Below are 22258 nucleotides of genomic sequence, written 5' to 3'. Positions count from 1 at the left end.
CTATCACAATCGATGCTTTGCCTTTCCGGGAAAACTGCGACTCCTTTACCACAGTGCTTTAATACCTTTTTTGGTACCTTCAAATGACAGTTGGCGCTCTTTAAATGACAGTTGACAAGGGGGCGTGGAATACGTGCAACAGGAGGACATCCGCATGGATAAAAAGAAAAGGCGGGCTCGCGAAGGTAATAAGAGAAGAAGGAGAAGAAGGAGACTCGCTTTGGAAGAAGTGAACAAGGATGTAATGGAGGTTGAATAAAGTGTGTATGTGTGAGCCATACGAATGCCCTCGCATAACTTATGGCATCCTCGACAAATCGCGCCGGTGGGCACTGGAGCGATGATGATTTAATGAAACGGCTCCCCAGTGCGTACTGGTGCAATTTGTCGAGGATGCCATTAGACAACCATCGCGAAGGGATTCTGCAAGTATTTTTCATTCGCCATATGCTTCCCCTGCTATCATGAGCATTTTGCGCGCGCCCACTATTATTGGCCGCGGTCCGGAAGGTGACACGACTGTCAATGCCAAGACCATGCGTGGAGTGCAGGCTCATACCAGCAACATTGACAAGGGCCACTGTACCGCGTTTGCACATGCCGCTATCTATGCAGATAGACTTCACAGTGGAGCGCAGCAAGTCAAAGGTGCCCATCCGAGCGTCAACGGCGTCAAGAGCTCCCTGGCAGCTGTCCCTCACACGAGTAGTTCATCAAGGTGATCCGAGAGAACAAAGAGCAATGTCCTTCATATATATGGAGATATAGGAGAGTGGACTTTCCAAAAAACTGGGCTGGCTTCATGGATCTCTTCATTATTGGATTGATGTGATCCGGTAGGTGGCTGTTGGTGGACACTTCACAAGTCAGTAGAGAAACCGATCTTTCCGTAAAATGCTTTACCAATTTGTGATGACAGTTTTCCCTACTGTTGTTGCGCTACCCTTGCGACATCGTTACGACTGTTCGGAATGGACAGTTAATCTCCTTGAAATTTTAATTCCTCCTTGTAAAAACGACCACACAAATACTTGAGGTGCTTCAAGCAGTGTTTAGGAAGGAGACATTCAGCGGCACACGAGGTATTTAGTGGTCCACACGGTTACAAAAGAAGAAGCGACCATTAAAAAATGTTCTCACTCCGACCTTCTACCAGCTGTACCTACGGGACTGTTGAAAAAGTTCGACGAAAACACAATTACACTTATCGCTACAAAATTGAAAAGACTTCAGAAGTTGCTGGGGTGTGTTTGGGGAGTTTTAGCGTGGACTTAGGCTTGAGAGGCGTCACCGGTAAGATCGCTTTGTCTGCTCCCAGAGGGCTAAAAGGAGAACAAGGAATACTTGTTTTATTTTGCGCCATATGCTGATGAACCACACTAAAAGGGACCTTGGCTTTCGAAGGTCATCACGAATGACGAAAGCTCGTGCTATGGGTATGGACCCGAAACCAAGCAAGTTTGATGCTTTCTTCAACAGGACCGAAACAAAATGCAGTATGTGCGCTCATGTGAAGTTGGTGATCATCATTCTACCGTAGTCAAAGAGGATTGCTATTCTCTGTATTGCTACACGAGTGTCCTTATGCAATTTCTGGACCCTACGCTTCGAACGTAGGGGTGCCATAGCCTAGCAAGCATGAAATTTCTGCGATAAAATGCACACTCGTAGGCCCTACAATTGCTAATGTGCACCGGTTTGAGTTAGATTTTTTGGACCTACTATGGCAAAGGGAGCTGTCTCAAACGTGACCACTCCAACCCTGATCGATAAATGTACTGCCGAGCTACGTCTGTCTTAAGGGTGCGCGCGAGGCTAAGCTTAGCTGCGATTGCATGATGACAACGGCGTCAACGGCGCATACGACGCATGCTAGTCTTAATAGGGTAAGGACTTCTTTCCGCTACAAAACTATACCAAATCCAAGTACGTGGGTTGTATGGTCGCAAAAATTTGAGTGATATTAATGCCACAAGCCTTCGTTAGATGCGGTTGTAGCATCTAATGCTGATCCCCTATGCTGCACCCCCTATGCTGGTCGAAGTGTCACGTCAAAAGGCTTAGGGGGTAACTCTGAACACAAGCAATTGTATAACTGCAGATCAGTGTATAAACGTGGCAGGCAGCGAAAGCAGGAAAAGAGGACGCTGCCTGTGTGATTTCTCTCGTGACTCGCGGAATGTTCTGTGCAGGAGAGTGGTTACCTCCGGCATAGAATTCCCTTTTCTAAGTCCAATGTTTCTAAGTCCAATGTTGCCAGATGAAAAGCGAATCATGTTGAGATTTGCAACCCTGTACCCCCCTGAATGCAACGCACATAAAGAGTATCCGAAAACGTCAGACAGACCGTAACAAAAATGAAGTTTCTGAACGTTGGGTAGCCCTTCGGTTAAAAAAAAGTGTCTACATGTAATTGGGAGGCATTGCCTCCCGCATAAAATTCAAGAAAGCGCGGAAATGTGGAATTTGAGCCTAGTTGAGCAAGTCTGGTGGTTGGTTAAATTGAAAACCCACAAGGCGCCGGTGACGTAGCTGGGTGGTTTGCAGCTGAAGGTAGGTCTATAAAAGGTAGTGCATGTCTGGCACTAGTAACGCTACGCATTGTAGGAAGAATCCAGAAATCGAACCAGAGTGTATAGTCTTCGTGAGCAAGCGCGTCGAGGGTTCCTAGTCACCATTTACTGAGTATTACATACTTTGAACTACAGCGAAGTTGCAAGGCTCCCTGAAAACGGTCTATTATCAGAGATTCAGATTACATGTAGAGGCCGAGGCCGTGAGTTACATCACACAATATTACCATAGGCTAAGGACAAAATCCTTGGAGTGTGCTCTGTCGAGCCTATATTTGACAAAAACCCCTGAGCATGGGAAATAAAGACATTGGGATTTCTTGAAGGAAGTGGCGGCCAGGAATTGAGGGTCTAAAGAGCAAGTTTACCATATAAATAGCGGATTGCTGTGACCGCTTATGGCTATGACTTTATAACTGTATAGTATACAAGGGTAAGTTAGTGAACATGATTAGTATCGCTGTGATCCCTTCAGTAGCTTGGCGTCTGATGTGTTTCTTGTGTGCACCCGATCTATACATGCTCCTGTATTATGTGTAAATCAAGTGCTAAATAAATTTTTTCTTAAATGTTCCGTAAAAATTGCTTCTCCTTCCTTCATTCACACTGGCGAAAGTGCGAGAAAAAAGCGCAGCTGAAACCATGAGTAGGTTCCCTGACATAAGTTGACACTCAGCCCTCATATTTTGACTGCAACCGACACGCACATGGAAGGTATTTTTGACAGATAGTTCAATGCAAAGGGACTACGCCAGTCGATGGAGTGCTGCGCCATCGTGATATCGGCTTGAGATTACCTTGGTATATAAATGGGTAGAGCTGCAATTTACAGTCGTATAAACGGCGTAACGTGACACCATTACGTTCACATGATTGTACATGCCGTTGGCAATCATGTGAACGCAGGTGACGTGACGTCGGAAGTATACATAGCAGGCATACAGTACATGAAACTACTTATACCTGCGTAAAGTGCGTTTCAGTCATATAGGACTTTAAGCGTTTGGTGGTGATGCTTCACCGAAAAATTTGCAGGGCAGCCGTTGCACAGGGATGTGTGGCCAGCTGCTTTCACAGGCCTCATGGGAATAGAAGGCTAGGCTTTCATGTCATTGCAAGCCACAGTATATAATTTGCACGTGACCCTCCTAAAACAATTTGTTGGCTTTCAAAAGTATTTACGTTGTAATTGTAGAACCTAATTACGTTTACATAACCTTTCAAACTTTCAAAATGGCATGCAAGGCCGAACGGTAAGCTCCGAAGGCAATAAGATACCAACTCAATTTGTGTATGCTCATTGTTAGAAAAACGCGTGCTCGTCTTAGAGTATGAGTATATCACTAAAGGAGCGTGTTTAACACTGGTACCACATTGGGCAGGTGTTGTGGTTAATTAAGTGCTGGTCTCTGAAGTTCCTAATGTCCTTACCTGCAAAACCGGCATTACTACACTTAATTAAATGCCACAAAACAGCGTGATGACTATAGGGCTAGTGACAATATTGAAGGTGTGATCTGAAACTATAAAAAAGGCCACAGAAGGAACCTTCCTAATATAACATAAATGAGCTGTATGCAATGCTATCAGCTTTTGAGATACATTCGTTTATAACTTTTTATCATCGCGAGTTGGCATCGAAGCCCACTGCAGGCAACTTGCAGACGGTCGACGAAATATGGCACATGTTGCCTCGAAGTCATCGTCATATATTAGGAACAAGCACGGTCGGCGATTCGACGAGCACCGACCCTGACTGCCGCTGCAGCTGTCACGTGTTACGTGCCTTCGTGTTTAGAAATTTCGCCCAATAGACCGGACCTATTATTCACAAAAAATATATTTCGCAAGTGTGATCCTCGATTTCGCATCACACTGCCGATATCTTTGGTATCGCACCCATCTCTATCCGGAGTGGCAGGCCTTATCTGCCAGTGCACCATTAGTACCGCATGACATATCACATCTTGAAGCCTGCATTCAACTGGATTTTACTTGTCCGCGTGCTATAGAGACTAGAAAGTGTGTATGTACGAAGGCGAAGAGAACGAGGCACCCGGTGTGTCCATTGCGCAGCACAACAATACCCCGAAAAAGTGCCTAAAACAAACAAACAAAATGCAAGACACTTAGGGTGGCTATCAGTACACCAAAACACTAATGTAAAATTGTTCCGGGGGCCGGCAGCCTACAGATTACAAAGAAACTTTCGTAGCACATTTATCATCTCATTTTGACGTCCTCCGATATTTCCTTTATGCACAAAATGCGACTCTGCTGAGAAAAAATTGCAAGACGGTGAAGCTTCGTATTTAAGAACGGAGCGTGATAGCCTACAAAGATTCCTGAATGCTTCTCATGCTTCCCGGAAACTGCAGCTTATGTAACCGCGATGTTTACTGGGAAACGCTGGCCGCGAACGCTGTTCCCTAAGACGAACTTTCTGGTAGAAACACGGCGTCCTGCAGTGGTAAAGAAATTACATCATTTTCAGGTTTCTGTTATTGTTCAGCGCTTTTAATATTTCACTCTGAGAAGATTTAGCATAAGAGGTGTCGGTGTTTTGTTTCATGACATTTGTTTGTGGGCTGATATTCTCAAAATTCCGGGGAATGAAATTGTCAAGAATGTAAGACAAGATATGAGCAACTTTAGTGATAGAAAGGTGTCGCAATATAACCCGAATATACCGCATGTAATATACCAAGGCATGACATATACATATACCTAAATATAGGCAGAAACTTTCATTCACGGACAACTCCGCCGACACCGATACCGGATTTTCTGTGGCCTTAATGCTATCGCGTTAAATCATAAATGTTAGCATGGAACGTACATGTGCAGCTAGAGTGATGAATAGTGGTAGAACAAGGAGTGTCGCTGAAGCTAACGTTGCGACAAGGGGACTTGCCTTTCTATCTCTCTTGCCTTAGACATATGCGCTTCGTCCTTATTAAAAGTTTATAAACGTGTCTTATGTGATGTGGCGTAGATGTATACTCGTTGTGAAGGGACACAACCGCAGGGACACCTTCAGGGCACGCGCGTGTGAAGGAACGCTTGGCCTGGTCTTGCAGGTGTTGCTAAGCCGAGACTTGTCCGTAGTACGCATGCATGTCATGGTCTGACCGTGCACGGCCTGCCTGTTTCACTTCTTATTTCAACATGCACGACGACGCCACCAATAAAATTCTCTCTCCGCCCCTTTTCTTTCCCTACATCCGCTCACCGGAAGAGGCGGCACGTAGTCGTCGGCACGTGCACGGCTATTTTACGGCTTTGCTAAACCAAGAAGCCCATCTTTCACAAATGAAAAAACAAACAAATTAAAAAGCAAATGCATCTCTACCGCGTCTTTATCATCAGTTGTGTGCAGCGAGTCACTGTTCCGGTAGGCAGAACATGTGCACGTCTGCAGTGCGCTTGAAACTTAACTTTAAGTGGTTTCCGGAATCACTGGTACTGTAGCTGAGCCCCCTGCTATGCGTAATATTGCGAAAAACTAACGTGCGGAGAAACGGCAGGTGAAAGTCATCGTTCATTTGTACCGTAAACTATACACCTCACTCTGAAAAGTAGCAGACAGCCTGACCACGCTCGTCATTTTCGTCAGTCAGTGCGCCTAACTTGCCGCGATGGAGCCACGCATGACGTAATACTCGCGCGGGTGAACTGCCCTATACAGTGGCAAGGTATCTTCAGGATCCGGTTGTTCGGCCTCGCTCACTGGGCAGTGCCATCGGCGAAGCCAGCGGTAGGGGTGATGTGCACCAGAGGTCTCTGACCAGGCTTGGACGGCAAAAACAGGATTTTCGAAAGTGGACGCACTCGTGTGTGCCTTATCGATACGTCAGCCTCCTCTCCGGCACCACCCGGCTAATCGTATAGCGTTGTCGGCGGCGCCCTTGAAAAGAACCCCGGCACGGGTCATCGGTGGTCAGTCTCCTTCTGTCTTGAGACCTGTCCGGTTCCCTGACTGTCGCCATGGGATCCAAAGGAGTTGTGCTCGTCCTGGCGCTCGTATTGTTCATGGGTGAGTCCTGCATATTCTGGCACATAGAACATTTTCGGAGCCTTCTTATACTCTATTCGACAAGAAAAGAATATGCTCACATGTGATTACTTGTGCTGTGGATTTTATGCTATTGGAAAGATTTTATAACAATCGCAGCTTTGATAATTAAATCGCTCAGCAAGGATCGAGCCTAATTCTCTTGCCAGAGTTAAACCATTCTCCTGCGGAAGACTCGGAAAATCTTGTGGTTTGGTTCAGAAGCGTCCTGCTGTCGTGACGTGTTTTAAGAAACGGCAGTAACGTGCGCAAAAGGCTGAGATCTATCAATACGAGTCGCCTCAGCAGTATCAGCAGCAGACGATTTCAAAGGCAGGAGTCATTGAAAGCAAGTGCAGGTGGTTGAGGTCGATCTAAAGCGTGCGGAGCGAATAATGAAGCCACCACCCGAGTGTCTGAGTACATTTGACGTTCAGCTGATTCCGCGAAGAGTTTTGACAGGAGCAGTGTGGCAAAAGCAATACACACGTTCCGTGACATTATATAAATTAATATTAACCCAAGGCCTTGCCGTATGTACAGCGTGCTTTGCAAACATCAGTAGCTCCTTGGCGCGCACGCAGGCTCTGAAGAACTATATATATTTCTATATAGCTCTGAAGAAAATATATATTTTCCTACCCCATAGATTTCAGAAGATACATTCTGTTGCACCTAGCTTTCTGCCGCATTAGGCGAGAGAAACAGTGTAGAAAATGTTTGCTCAAACGCCAATGGCAGTTTTCCTGAGGTTTGGAAGGAACTGTCTAAAACTGGCTGTTATTCTCATGTTATCTACTGAGTGTTAATTCACTGATTAAATATGTCTTCATTGCTCAACTTGGTCAATTCCGCAGCTGGAACATGTGTCCTAAAGTAATCAGGAAGTTAATGCAAGAAATTGCTAGTGAGGGCACTAATCACTGAATATTACACTTTCTTTACGTTGGTGGTTCCTACGTGCGCTTTACCCGTAAAAAAGACCCTAGACACAGCCATCTGTATCGCGAAAGTTGAATGTTGCGCCTTTGTGTCGGAAAGCAGACGCGGCTGTTTGCAGGGCTGCGTTCTGTTCGAGCACAAATTGTTCACGACGTCGCGGCTCTTATTGCAGTGTGCTTGGCGTACTGCCAGAGACTGGGAGGCGGCGGCCGTTACCCGCAGCATGGAGGCGGGGGTCGCTACCCACCCCGCGGCGGAGGTGGCTATCCCGGCGGAGGTGGCGGCTACCCCGGAGGAGGTGGTGGATACCCCGGCGGAGGCGGTGGTTATCCAGGTGGTGGAGGAGGAGGAGGATACTGCGGTGTAAGTTGGGTCGACCTTTTAAGTTCCAACTTGGAGGAAGACCGCAGCGACGTCTAGCAGTCTGTGCACAGAGCGAAGAAATTTTTAATCAGCTAGCTGCTCTTCCCTGTGATTGTCCTACCACCCAGTTTAAGCCTGCGTAAATACTTGCTCCCATGCAACCACAAACGAGGCATCGCCTATAGCTGCCATTTGTCTCGCTCTCTGGTCGGAGTTTTCAGGCAGGTTTTTCTGTTGGCATTTATTTGCGTACAGCACTGACTGAACAATTTGTTAACCAGTCCATAAGTGAAGCAAAACGAACTCTTACTTAGCTAGCTCATTTTCCTGAAATGGTGAACATGTTTTCGTCTGCTGTCCAAATGTGGACTTCCATAGCTGTGTACCCATAAAACGTTGAAACGAAGCGAAACGCAGCGCTTGCGCCTGTAATTCCTCCATTTCACTGCACGCTCTTTCTTCCGATTCGGGGCTTGCGGTACTCTTTAATAATGCGCCCATAAATAGCGTCACCTCTAGCCGTTCTCAGTAAAAATAATAATAACAAAAACATTTTTATATCGCCGAAAATAGCGTAGTGATGAGTCGGGAAAATATTCCCCCATCTCTAGGTTCGAGGATAGATTAACGAATCAATCAATGAAAACATTGAACGACCAGATTTTTATTATAAAGCACCAATGCTACTCGCGTACCCTCCAACGCCACGAAAGCAATAACGAAATGCTAATCTTGAAATAAACAAAACGTGTACGACGAAAATAAGCTATGTTCTCCAGCGATCTCTAAGGAGTAGCATTATGATAACTCGAGAATAGCGTCAATACGAAAAAATAAAATAAACTCAGCGCCCTTTCACTCTGTGAAAAATGATGTCTAGCGAAGCTGTGTATGTGGGCCCCTTAGCGGCGAACTGCACATCCGCCGCGGGTCAACCCAGCGTTGAACTATCTTGAGGATCGGCGCACGTATGCGGAGTGCTGAACGCTGCTTCCCCTTCACCGCGGGTCGGCCCGGTATTGCACGATCTTCGGTATCGGCCCATGTGTGGGGAGTACTTAGCTCCTGCTTCACCTCCACCGCGGGTCAGCCCGGTACTGCACGATCTTCGGGATTGGCCCACGTAATGACATTTTTATTCTAGTAAAGCCACGTCAATCACGGCGCGTACTCGACGGTATGAACGCAGGTGACGTTTGACGCCAGAGGAGAAGGGTAGAGTTTTGTGTCGACACACGGACATGATCACGAGACAACTAGCCCCTAACACTTCGCTGTAAAAGAAGCAGCTTCTGGATGCGCCATTTGACGATTGGTTATTGACATCAAAACAATACATGCAAGTAGCGTACATTTGAGGATATACCAGACGCGGCTTGTGCCCTGCAAAGCTTTGCTTGGGCTGTTGTGCATGTCAAAATTTCTGCCGCTCGCTAGTGCTAACCGGTCAATTTATATGGAATCTCAACTTTCAGACAGCATGCAGTCATTCCCCTTCAAGTTTGCGTTCCAGAAGGACAAATCATGTCACGCAGAGCATTTCACTGTGTAAGATATACGCAGCCAAATAGTTCCAAATTTGTTTTACCGAAAAAAAAATACTAAATGTATGTAAGCTGGATGCAAGTTGAAGCTGAATAAACGTATGTAAGCCACAATGAGCCACAATGACGGCAGCCTTGCTTTATTTTATACCTGATGCGTCTAACATCTGTCCAGGCGTACATATTCAACTTCGATTTTCTTTCGCTCCATCGTGAACAAGGCTCTCGGCCATACGCATGCCGAAGCGTCTTGTTATATTTATGTTTGTGGTCGGCATCCATATTACCTTTGACTGCGTATGTGGGAAGACATGGGCGCCTCATACGGTGGCCTCATGCGGCCTCATGCGCCTCATATTTTAGTCTGAGCACCGCGCACGCGGACACGAGGCATCCCGGCCAACTGGAGGATAACAGCATCTCTCTAAATACTCATAGATCTCGAGAATACTCATGCACCATCACATAGCAATGTAGAATGTACAATAGGCGTACAAGAACACATCTCAGGAAGGAGTCGTTGGATCTGTTTAGCAGCAAGGGTAGTACAAGTGTAGCATGCCTCAATAAGTGTAAAAGAAAATAATAGCAAGGCTAACAACTTCCAAATTATTTAAGAATCCTTCTTTGGAAGTTCTGTTCTTGGTGTAATGGCGTAATCTACGGTAACAGAAGGAGCAAGAAGAAACAAACTTTTTGATAAATACTGTGCCATTATGAAAACTTGCCATGAAGGCAGCATGCTTGTTGTATAGCGTCGTCTGCCACTGAATTGCTTCTTCTTGCCAGCATGTAATTTGTTGCACTGTTTTACTGACCCCAGGGTCGCCGATGTGGACCAGGCTACCAGTGTCGCGGCGGCCGCAGATGTGAGTAAACGCAAACTAAGAACTATCTGTCGTTAGCATTATTCATCGTTTGCAAGAAATGTTTTTCTTCATTTCTTACCTTATGCCGGGTCTCTCTACAAAGACGAATTAATATTTAAGAATAGCGGTTTTGAAATCGGAAATCTATTCGTTAATATACATGCCGTCAGCGGTGTCAGCCACAGGTTGACAAGTGATACTTGTTTATAAGTCACCGGTTACGAAAGCTTTGTTGCAACCTTTCAAACTTCTAATTTCAGCAGACGAATACTAAAAGGGAAACCGAACCGAGCTCTCCGTGCGAGCCATGTAGTTGAAGTTGAAGTTTATTCATGTGCAAGACATAGGTACGTAAATGTAACACACAGACGAGGGTCCCAAAGTATCAATACTGAAAACGGGACCCTCGGTTAGTAATACAAACAGCTCTCGTCTTTGGAATCTGGACTAAATTCGATTACCTGCGGAGCTGTGGCGCGAAGAACTGCGGCTCTCAGAGTGCGCGAAACCGAAACTGTTAGGCTGAAGCGCGGGCGTAGCTGCACCATTCGAGGTGACACTAGCGCTGCCTGCTGCCTGACGCCGAGCTAGACAATCAGCAAGTCCGCGTGGAGCAGCAACGCACAACACCACTCGACACCCTCGATGAGTGATCAATCACCTGAGCCGAACGGAACCTCCGCGCGCTGGTTATTGCCCGCCGCTCTGTAACGTGAGCGGCAATGTCACCTCGAAATGGCGCCACTAAACGCGCGCTTCCGCCTCCCAGTGTCGGTTCGCGCGCTCCGAGAGCCGTGATCTGTCGTACCATTGTTCCGTGGGTAACCGCATGTTTGTCCAGATGCAAAACTCGACATATGGCTCGTACGGAGAGCACGGTTCAATTTTCCTTGTAGGATGCGCCCTATGAAATTAAATGTTTGAAAGGTACATGTAGACTTTTGTTAACCTGCGACTATTTATCACGTATCACCCCCGTTCTCCCACGAGCGCCAGTGCTAACGGCATGGATCTAGAAGAACCACCGTTCTTATGCAAAACGGCTATTTTTTAAATATTAAATGAAGAGAGTGTAGAAACACCCGGTATACGTGTATCCGTTCTGCTAGTGCGTAACTTCTTAAAACGTTCAGTCATTTTTACGTTAAACCCCTCCTCGAAGATACACACTTTTGTAACTTTTATCACACAAGCCATTCCCAATGTCCCGCATAAGGGTTGTGTAATTTCTTAAGCCGCGCGTATTTTGCCAAATCAACGCGCACTGAAGGAGAAAGGGTTATATGACAATGACTGTTCCTCTCGTAGCAGGAGTTCAGCACATCTGAAACTTGCTTGCGACGATTAGTTGAGATTTGTGTGTCGTACCTTCCAAAGTTGCAAGCAGCGCAGGCTGTCACTAAAACTAAAAACGCTGTCAGAATAACCTATACAATTGGGTGTTATTTACCACGATGGATTTTATCAAGAAGATGGTGCAAATGGTATCATGATATAATGGAGATAGAGCGAAAACTGATAAGAAACAAAAATGCTTAGTGTTTGAGCACGACAGTTATGTATATACACCACTTTAGGCGTTCAACAACAACAACAAAAAGAAAGAAACAAAGTGGTATGGTGATATACTCAGGCTCCAGGCCGAATAAGGACAAGCCATTTGTCGGTGATGAACTAGAAAGATTATGCGAAACCACACGCAATTGATCGCTTCTTTCATGACGTGTCAAAAGATTTGGAACTTCTCGAGTCCCTTCGCTTCGTAAAACTGACGAGGCTATTTTTAGGACACTGCATTCAATATCATCTACTGCGCGCCACGTGACTACATCTTCTACTGTAGTATGCCAATGAGTTAAAAACAGTTCAGTGGATGCTGACAGGAACCACAGTGAAATTGCCCTCGCTCTTCTATTTTCAGGCGTCCCGTACGGCAAATGAGGTCCTCCACTGGCAAGCAAAGAGTCACTCTCAGCGCAGGGCGACGCCAAGCTCAAGCAATAAAGTCTGCTTTAAAATTAGCAGTGTCTTCACTACTGCTTTCACCAGAACAGCTATGACCATACCATACGCCTGCCTAGCAACTAAAGCATCTCCTGCATGTATGGTGTCGCTCTGGAACTTTGTTGCTGTCAATGTCAAATTTGACCTCAAGAAAACTTGAGAGAAATACGGCGCTATTGTCTGCTTGTAACAGCAGTATGGCAGTTGTGCCTGCATGGAAATTATCGGCGGTGTATAAATTTGCCCAGAATGCCGTCCTAATGTTTTCGAATGAACTTGTGGCTTCTTATAAGCACTTTCTTAAAGGTAATTTGTCGTCCCGTATTTGTTTCAATTAGCCTCGTATACCAGATATTTGCGTTTGTTGCTCTTTTTAAAACGTAAGCAAATGCAGATATAAAGGCGCTACAAGTTAACTGCTCCTTGATTAAACCCTACAGTATTTAAGTTCAATTTCATCGCAGGACCGGGCTGTGTAACGCGGTTGCGACCAACCGGCAGGACGCCGCAGTAGCTTTATTGCAGCTTGTGCATAAGATCGTATGTCTTGGAATGGGAAGTAACATCGTTGGTTGGGGGGGGGGGGGGGAGGGGGGGGACTAAATGCAAGTTTTCCAAGCACTCTCGATATAAAGAGTGTAGGTGACCATGTACCCGTTAGGTGTTCAGTTCTGATGATGCTTTTTTTGGCAAACCTGGTTCATAAACTGGCTTCACTATTTACATACTACTGCGCACTGCACCCGTACTTATTGCAATTAACAACTCCGCCTTCCTGGCAGATGGGGAAAATGTTCAAACGCCGTTAAATTGTACAGTGTTACCAGACAGGCTATCTCCGTCTGCTCTCTGGTCCACATTGCTGTCTCCCTGCCTCTTAACGTTACGCTATCAAGTAACGTTAACGTTACTTGATATTAAGAGAGAAATATGGAGCTGGGCAGGTCATTTAATGCCTAGGGCAGATAACCGGTGAACCATTAGATTTACAGAATGGTTGCCAAGGGGAAGGGAAGCGCAGTCGAAGATGGCAGAAAATTATGTGGGGTGATGAAATCAGGAAATTTGCAGGTGCGAGTTGAAATCAGCTAGCGCAAGACCGGGTGACTGGAGATCACTTGGACAGGCCTTCATCCTGCATTGGACATAGAAATAGGCGACGAAGATGATGGTGATGATGATGATCAGACAAGCGAGAACTTGGTCGTTAGTCATGTTGGCCGTGACGTACGGTTTCAGAAAAGGAAAGGAACACCTGAACATGCGCTGGAATATTATTATATTCGTTTATTTTATCCAGTCATTATTATTTTATCCAGTCATTATCCGTTTCCGGTCGCTTATTTTCTATGCTATTCTACAATGACATAAGCTACTCAGCTTCCTTTTTGCACGCTCTTGATAAGCGGTAACATGGCGCTTGGTAACAGTGACATAGCAGCTTTGCACGTCAGCATTCAGTGTTGCACCAACTTACTGCACGAAACGTTTACGTGATGCGCTATTAAAAATGTGCTCAGCCGTACTATAGCGTGTAACGGTAATCTAAGTTATATAAGCTCTGCTAGCGTTGTAGACACGAACGGTGCACACGGCACGACAGGCAGTGAAGAAGCGTCGACGTGCGATACCTAGCTCTCGTCCTAGTGTTATTTACTGTCGGCAAGTCGTACTATTGGTGCCATATTGCATTACCATAAACCAAATTGTTTCCTTTACCCTTTTCTCCGACTCCGTGAAAGCTCTGCTTTGACTGCTTTTTTTTTTTTTGAACGAATGTGTATTTTAGACGCGACGGCGTTGGCTTCTTGATATGGCGTTTATTTTAAACAGCGCAGTTTGAAAAGAGTCCCTTAATATATCTTGAGAGTCGTACTGTGGAAGTACTATTTCCGAAACGGTTGAACTGGTACGATATTTTTACAGCCCTGTGTGCTTCTTCTGACGAAGCAGCCTCGATCATTCCTTGTGACACCGTAAGTGTGGCGCCTTCAATGTTGTGAATTTTCTAACTAAGCGAATTTTCAAGAGCGGACGCCAACTGTCTTCTCTCCAGTGTCATCCGAAAATTGACAGCAAAGCACTGGGAGAATCAGGATAATCGCCACAGACGACTCCAGAGATTGGACCCTACCATGAATTTTAGGCTATCACCGAAAATTCAACGAAACTGTGCCAGTCTTCTGTACAGACTAAGGCTGTGGGTAGAGTTTACGCGCGGATACGTGCACCTCATGCGACGCACCGAGTCTCCACACTGTGAGGTGTGCAATGTGACTGGGACTATAGGTCATGTGCTTTGTGACTGCCCTAAGTACGTGGAAGAGCGTGAAAGGTTGGACAACGACCTTACGCGTCTCGACAGCGCACCATTTTCGGAAAACGTTATTTTAGGCCCTTGGCCAGATGCTCAATCGAGTTTCAAGGCCATCCAGGCATTACTGAACTTTTTAAAAATTACGGGCCTGGATTGCAGACTTTGAGCATGCCAAATTGCTTGCCATATGTTCTACATCTTCCTTCTATCATCATCGTCACCCATCATGCACCTCTTTCTTCCCTCTTTCTTTCCCTCTTCCCCTTCCCCCAATGCCGAGTAGCTGGCTAGAGGAATATACCTCAGGCCGACCTCACAGCATTTCGAATCATTAAACTTCTCTCTCTCTCTCTCTCTCTCTCTCTCTCTCTCTCAATCTAAGCCTTACTGTGTGACTGATTTCTTCAAAATGGCCTTGTCGGTTGCTCCAAGTAATAGCGGCATCCTTGCAGAGACTGCGTCCACCAGGCTACAAACGCCTGCACATTCGTTGCATCACGCATCCTTGCCTTCAGCGCCAATCTAAGCTGAAACTAATGACGTGTCTGGGTAGCAAGTTCAAGAACATTTGTTTTTGTGCACTTATATGGCGTGTGTATATGAACTTTAGAACTGTTTTCACTATATTATTTTTTATGTTCCTTGTTTGAAACATCTACATCGTTTGGGATAAATGGGCCAGTTAAGATGAGTAGCCGGTGCCATTTGCAGGAACCAACATCTCCATTAAGACAAATAATGCTAAAGATATAGTAAAGAACTTACCTATGTTAGTAAATAGTAAATGTTAGTAGTTAGTATATAGTAAAGAACTTGCCAAGAACTTGCCTATATGGAGGAAAGCGGGAAGCACGGCGGAAGGAAACTCAGGAGAGGCCCTGACGTCACTCCTTTGTGAAGCGAAAGTGAAGCCGGAAGTTGGCGTTGCTCATGGCGTTGGCGCCTCATGGCGTTGCTCCGCCTATCGGGCCAGCTCTCCTCTCTTGTTTACATTTATCGCGAAACCACGCCGCGCTGCGCGCAAGCTGCTCGGACCAGCACGCTCCGCAGCAATACTAAACAATCGTTAGCACGTTAGCAGGATTCCGCGAAAGAGGGCAAAATTTCCCGCGAATATTCCTTCGTCCGTTGCCATTGACGTGGCGCGGTACGTTGCGTACAACGTTGCATGCGCGTTCATTTCACGAACGTTAGTTCCTCCTGTCCCACCTGGCCACAGCAACATTCGGTAGAGCACGGTCCAGATAACACAGCGCAACAAAACACGGAGACCACCGCAAACCTGCCCGCACGGCGCCTTTGCCACGGTACGAAAACTACGGAGCAACACGTGTGAGCGCACAGAACAACAGAGCCGCCATTGTGGCCCGAAAGGCGGGGCCACTACAGCAAAGAAATAAAAAAAAACAGCAAAACAAAGGGGAACCTACTAAGTCATTTCCTGCACACTTTTCTCAAAGGGCGCGGAGGAGGTAGGGCCTCTCAGTTTCCTTCCTCCATGGCGGGAAGGCTGCACGGGAGACAGGGAGGCGGCTTCGACTCCGCCACAAGTACGTATTTTGCATGGCCGCGCGCGGTCGCGAGTCCCGTATCTTTAAAGGAATCGGCAGTAGGCTCATACCTTTGTGCGCGCTCCGCTCCTCTGCATGTGCGCGCTTCAAAGCTTTTGCATGGAAGAGATAAACCGCACGAAGGCGACTTCGCTCGCCGCTGCTGCCGCACTTACTCGCACAAGCGTTTTGACTGCGAGTGTCCAGCGCATCATGTGTGGCGTGTTCATGTTTACTTGTGCTCGCTGACACTATGCTTGCTAACTGACTTAGTAAGTGAATGTTCCCAAGTTTATACGGCCGATAAAATTACTATTCGAAATTCGTATACATGTCTAGTAATTAGCTGTCGCAATCGATGCTTCGCCTCTCGGGCGAAAATACGATATTTTACAGTACCACGTGATTTTTTGAACCTTATAATAGTCGAAGCTCGCATATAACTTACCCGCGCCCACTATGCTACATATATAGTCCGCTGCAAGACCTTGTTCAGGGGATACCATTGCTTGCGGGGGACAACGTACTTTATTTCAAGATAAGTGTGCAAGGAATTATTTTACTCATATGTTTCTTTGCATTTGCAGGAGTAACAGAGAATTCCGTTAATATTTTGGGAAGCCAAGGGAGAAAACTGGATTATTTTTACGATGTACAAAGAAAGCAATAAAATAATAGACTGCGCAAAACAGTTTTTACTAAAGCATACATTATCCGATCTAAAAAAAAACAGTAATGTGCAACTCTGTTTCATTCTTCGCCCTTACTGCTTACGAACAATTTCCTGCCTATATTTTTTGTGTGCTCTCGACTTAAGGGTTAACTGCTATGCCACAAAATATCACTGTTAGATGATTATATATCTAATGCATGTTAGAAATTATCTTTGTTAATGCCTGCGTGATCCTAACATCACAAAGCCCGATATATCATTCTTTTTACGCTGAATTTGGTGCCTGCAAAATCTGATTTATTGCTATGAACCTAAGGTGAAGCCCACAATAGCGTTCTTTTTTTAATATTCTGGAGGGAGTGCTCAATTGTGAATATTATAGCAAATGAATTACTAATTAGGTAAATCACATACTAATCATTGCTTAATCAATTAACATTATGCTGTTTTCTTCATACCAATGTAGTCTCCGTGGCCAGAAATACGTGTGAGCAAGCTGTTTAAATTTTCTTTGATACTGAATGGTGTTCGAGCTTTGTGGAGTCAAGCCACCTGGTGTTTTATTCTTTTGCATTATAGGATTACGTATTTTTACGCTGTTTGAAAGCTCTGCCACTAAACCAACCTCTTTCATATCATACATGTTTTACGAGGAGGCCCATCTTACACTCTCTACATTGGGACTTTCGGCCGTAATATGTACATCCTGTAGCGAAAACCAAGCACTAACACTGGATTAAACTTGAACTTGAAAAAGGAAACCTATGGAACTATGAAAAGAACCACTTCAAAATACAATGACACGTCCGGGTCATATATGTTCATACGCTTCATTGAACCAGCCAGTGCCCTACTCCTCCAATAACCATTAATTGCCTGTTCGGTACTTGCAGAATATCCTTTGAGGGCAAGGCTCCTTCTCATAGTTCGCACAGACAAATGGCTAGCATTCTTGTGCAGCCAGCCACGGGCTCTGAAAGAAAAAAGACATTATCGGAAGCATAACCCGGCATCACCGATATTGCACGAAGGATATCACAATATGCCAAAGCTTTAAATTATCCCCATTGAACATTTGCAAGATAAGTAAGAACGGTATAAATGACCTTGCGTAAAATGGTGGTTTGGATTAGAAAGCCAACGTTAAGCAATTTTGTTCTTCATACTACTGTGTTTCAAGACAGCACTTGCACAGCACAAGAGCGTTTGCAGCGTAGTCTATTTGGAAATTACTTTGCAAGTCTCGTCGCCCCAAGTGCAGAACCCGTCCACTTCTGCGATGTAGGGCCATAGGGTAAATAACAAACGTGTCCAGTCTAACGCCTCTCTGAGCTAGGAACCGCTTGGGCTGTGGTCATTCGTATACAGGTCACATTGTTGTAAATGTCGCGCTCCACACAGCTTACAATAGAACCGGGACATAATTGTTCCTTCGTTATACAGATCATAGGTGATCGACTATATCTATGTCAGGTTAATTCCCTTCTTCAATTACATGGCAGCAGATGTATTAGAGTGTGCTAGAGAAGGGACCTTCTAAGTTGCACGATCTTAAGCAGCTCAGGAATGCTGCTCCTGTCGAAAAGCTGCTAGCTCATGTCAGCACAGATCTAGTTGGCGGAAGTTTTGGAGAAGTGAATTAGCATGCGCCTTGTCTAACTTAAATTTTGCAGCGTGATTTGTCCTGCAACCTGTGCCACTGATCTCTCTCGACCGTAAGCACACATTGGTCATCCGGCCAAACATACTCTGCTGACGCATTTCTTTTTTTCATTTTTGCATTCTGCGGGGACCTTGGAAGCAGGTTTTCAACTTTGCAGTTTAAATCCTGTAGAATATAGTTTGCACTTTTCTCATCGTTAATTCAACATCTCCATAAAACTGATCTATTTCATCATCCTCATGACTGGAAGTCGGAGAGGCTTGGACTGCCTTTATTTTCTGTCTATTATTAAGTTATATTACGACTACTGCTATCCTCCGATTGATGCTTTAGAATTCGTCAATGTTGCCGCTATGTTAATGTGGATTAGGAATCCTACTCCTTATTGGTTCTTATCTGGAAGCCCTCTATAGCAGAAAACGTGGCCATTAGTCAGCACTGTGTAAGCTTCGCCAGTTCTTCTAACCTCGCCAAGGCCAATGATATTTAACAGGGAGAGGTGGGCTAGTTGGTGGTCGATATTGGAATGCATCATGTAACCGTGCAAACGACAGAGGACGAGGAAAGAAACACACAGGACAGGCGCGGAACTTCAGTTGAAGTTCCGCGCCTGTCCTGTGTGTTTCTTTCCTCGTCCGTTGTCGTTTGCGCTGTCACATCATACATGCCAATGATATCCCAGACAATGCCTGATAGTTGTTGCTCAAAGAGTGCTGCTAAGCTAATTTCACCCCAGAGAGTTCGGGCGTTAAGCGTTGTCATGGTCAGTGTATAGCAATCTAGAATACTGGCTATTCTAGTTCACTACAGCCATGTGCTACTTAGCGTTGATATCGCGGCCAACGCGGCGTGCGACTACGTGTCCGCTGGCTGTAAGCTGGCTGAGAGCATTGCGGCTCGCTGAGAACAACTGCGTTTGGTTACGTCTGGCGCGTCGTAGGCGCCAACACTTGAACTGCACGTCACGGTGACATTTAGTAGGCGAAGGGTTGTAAACATGTCCCGCTCCGCCATTGCCTTCGCGGTGCAAGACATCCAAGAAAGAACAGAAGCATAGTGAACGGGATCACACGTGACCTTTGACTACCAACAATTCTGCTTCTTTTGAACGCATTGAAGTGCTTTTTGGGGCAAGGTATTTCTGAAATACTTTATTTTAACTTCAAATGCATTTCTCGAATTCGATAAAGAATGGTTCAGTACACCTTTAATACCTAATGTTGCAGTAACAGCCCTATAGTTTTACGGCAGCGTGGTGCTATGAGGAACGTTTTGTTGTTGGTCTGAGTGGTGGGGGCGCATACATGAATCAGGTGGTTAATGTGCGTAATAAGGCGAAGAAGAAGCAAAGGTTATTACACGCGACTGTGCACACGTGATTGGAGGAAGAAGATTTTCGCAGCTCGCTGCTGGTCGCTTCCATTGGTTTCTCTGTTGTGCGTGAAAAAGTGGGACTCATGGCCGACGCAACCGTGACCTACCGTCAGAGCCGTTTCGAAGGACTGATCCCACTTTTCTTGGCGAGCGAAGAGTCACCTCGCAACGCGCCGAACTCCATCTTTCGGTCCCGAAACTTGTGCCTGCTGGTATTCTTCGTGATCGCCATCATGACCGCGGCGTGCGCCTGCGCCGCCGTAGTAGCAGCTACTGCGGAATACTTCAAGTCGACGCCCTCGGACACGGCCAGAAGTGGCGAGGAAGAAGACGTGGCCATTCCCAAAAGGTCAGCTCGCGTAGCCTACCAGCTGCTCTCGCAAGACAGGCCTCGGAAGCGGGTCTTCTGTTTTGTCAACACCAGCTTGCCGTCGGGGTCGCCGCGCGCGTTTGACGTCGACAACGTGTCACTTGCACTCTGCGACGCGCTCGTCTACGTCGCGGTCGGCTTGAACCCCGAGGAATCCTCTATTCGCTTCAAGAACCCCGTTGAAGACGAGGAGGCCATCCAGAAGCTGTCCAAGGTCAAGGCACCGGAGCAGACATCCATGCTTGAAACGTACGCATGTGTCGGGGGCGAAGATAGCGACAGCGCAGACTTTAAGAGAGTAATAAGTACCAAGAAATCGCGCTTGACTTTCATTCGCAAGGCGGCGCAGTGGGTGCGACAGAGGGGCTTGAGCGGTCTCGTCCTGTACTGGAAGTATCCGACCGAGACGTCGAGGACCAACCTGAGCACCCTCCTAAACACGATGCGCATATATTTCGACAAGGATAAGATCAGGATGACTGTCGTGGTGCCCTGGAACGTGGTCACTCGCCGACATGGCTACTTCGTTCGCTCGCTGTTCGACCGGTTGGACGTGGTCATTGTGGACACCCACCGGACTGTGGACTCGAGCTCCTTTCCAGTGACGACTTGCCAGAGTCCCGTGAGAGCCGTGTTCAGGGCCAGGTACCACGGCCACGCGGGCCTGTCTTCAGTGGTGGAGGCGCTCGCCGCAGCCACCACAGAGCACGACGTCCTCTTCAAGGCCGTCTTCAGCGTCTCTTTGGCTGGAGTGTCGTTCACGCTGAAGCACCCACACTTGAAGAACGGCCGCATCGGTATCAAGGCCGTCGGACCGGGCAGGCCGTTTGGCCACACCAACCTTACCGGCATCGCCAGCTATTATGACATCGTGGAGACTCTGTTGGTCAACCGTAGCTGGACGCGGTTCCTGCACGGCTACTCTCGGTGCGTGGTGGCACACACCCACGACCAGTGGATCGGATTCGAAGACAGGGTCAGCCTGCGCGCCAAGAGACCCATCTTGCGCCGAACGCATGGCATGGCCGTGTGGGACTTGAGCATGGACGACTTCGCGGGTGACTTCGGTTCCACGTGGCCACTTCTGCGTGAGATACACGACTTGGTGCAGAGTCAGAACCCGTACACGGTTGTGACGGATACTGTGCCGTTGGGGCCCTAATGCTCATGCGACAAGTTGGGGTAATAATGGAACAAAGTGGTTGAGGAGCCGCGAGATGTACATAACTGTTTTGTAAGATGGGGACGGATTTCGATTGAACCATTGTGTTTTCAATAATGAATAAACCCTAGAGAAAATAACATGCATAAAATTTCAGAGGATATTGATGCTTATACTGGATGGCTGCAAACATGCTGTTTTTGCACATCTGCGCTTTCGTACACTGTTTCATTTTAAGCGCGAAGTCGCAGCCTGTATTTCCGGCCTCAGTGCCACCATATCGATGGGGGGTAATTCTAAAAAACATATAATAGTGACGTTTCAATTCGTGAGCGCGGGTCCCGAACCTATGGGCGCTGTTCCGGAGTTTCTAAGCTATGCCGTCTTTTCTGGCACAACCACATTGTCACAAGCCGCCAAGCACGTTATACGGAAGTCTCACAGGCACGCGCAGACCGCGCGTTTCGTCAGTCTTGTTCAGCTCGTGCCTAGCGCTTGCCGACGACTTCGGGATCGCTTGTCTGGGACTCGGCCTGCCACCGTTTGCAAACGGCTCCATCCTTTTAGCTCGGCTCGCAGCCTCTCGGTCACCAGACGAACCCGCTACATCCGTAGCACACGCAGAGACCGTAGTAGCTGACAGTGGAAGTAAACCTCGCACGCCTCCACTTACTCTCCTCCTCCGCGATCATTCGCCCCATCCCCCTCCCCCCTTCGCCGTACGTTGCCCTCTACCTTCCCTGGTGTGCGCGCCTCCTCTCCACCTCCAGCACCCTCCTTCTCCGACTCTCGCTTCCCTC

At 46.7% G+C, this 22258-nt stretch overlaps 2 protein-coding genes across 2 annotated transcripts; both read left to right on the top strand.

Moving 5' to 3' along the window:
* The first annotated feature begins 6524 nt into the window (after positions 1–6524).
* Positions 6525–12337, top strand: LOC139059976 (uncharacterized). Its single transcript, XM_070538639.1, has 4 exons — positions 6525–6609; positions 7742–7932; positions 10300–10345; positions 12267–12337. The coding sequence occupies exons 1-4, from the start codon at positions 6561–6563 to the stop codon at positions 12284–12286; spliced, it is 306 nt and encodes a 101-aa protein (XP_070394740.1). The 5' UTR covers positions 6525–6560; the 3' UTR covers positions 12287–12337.
* A 7581-nt stretch (positions 12338–19918) lies between these two features.
* LOC139060560 (chitinase-like protein 4) lies at positions 19919–21608 on the top strand. The gene has a single exon (XM_070539709.1). The coding sequence runs from the start codon at positions 20010–20012 to the stop codon at positions 21456–21458; it is 1449 nt and encodes a 482-aa protein (XP_070395810.1). The 5' UTR covers positions 19919–20009; the 3' UTR covers positions 21459–21608.
* The last annotated feature ends 650 nt before the right edge of the window (positions 21609–22258 follow it).

This window comes from Dermacentor albipictus, chromosome 5 (genome assembly GCF_038994185.2).
Source record: "Dermacentor albipictus isolate Rhodes 1998 colony chromosome 5, USDA_Dalb.pri_finalv2, whole genome shotgun sequence".
Taxonomy (NCBI): domain Eukaryota; kingdom Metazoa; phylum Arthropoda; class Arachnida; order Ixodida; family Ixodidae; genus Dermacentor; species Dermacentor albipictus.
This window is presented reverse-complemented; position numbering and strand designations above follow the sequence as displayed.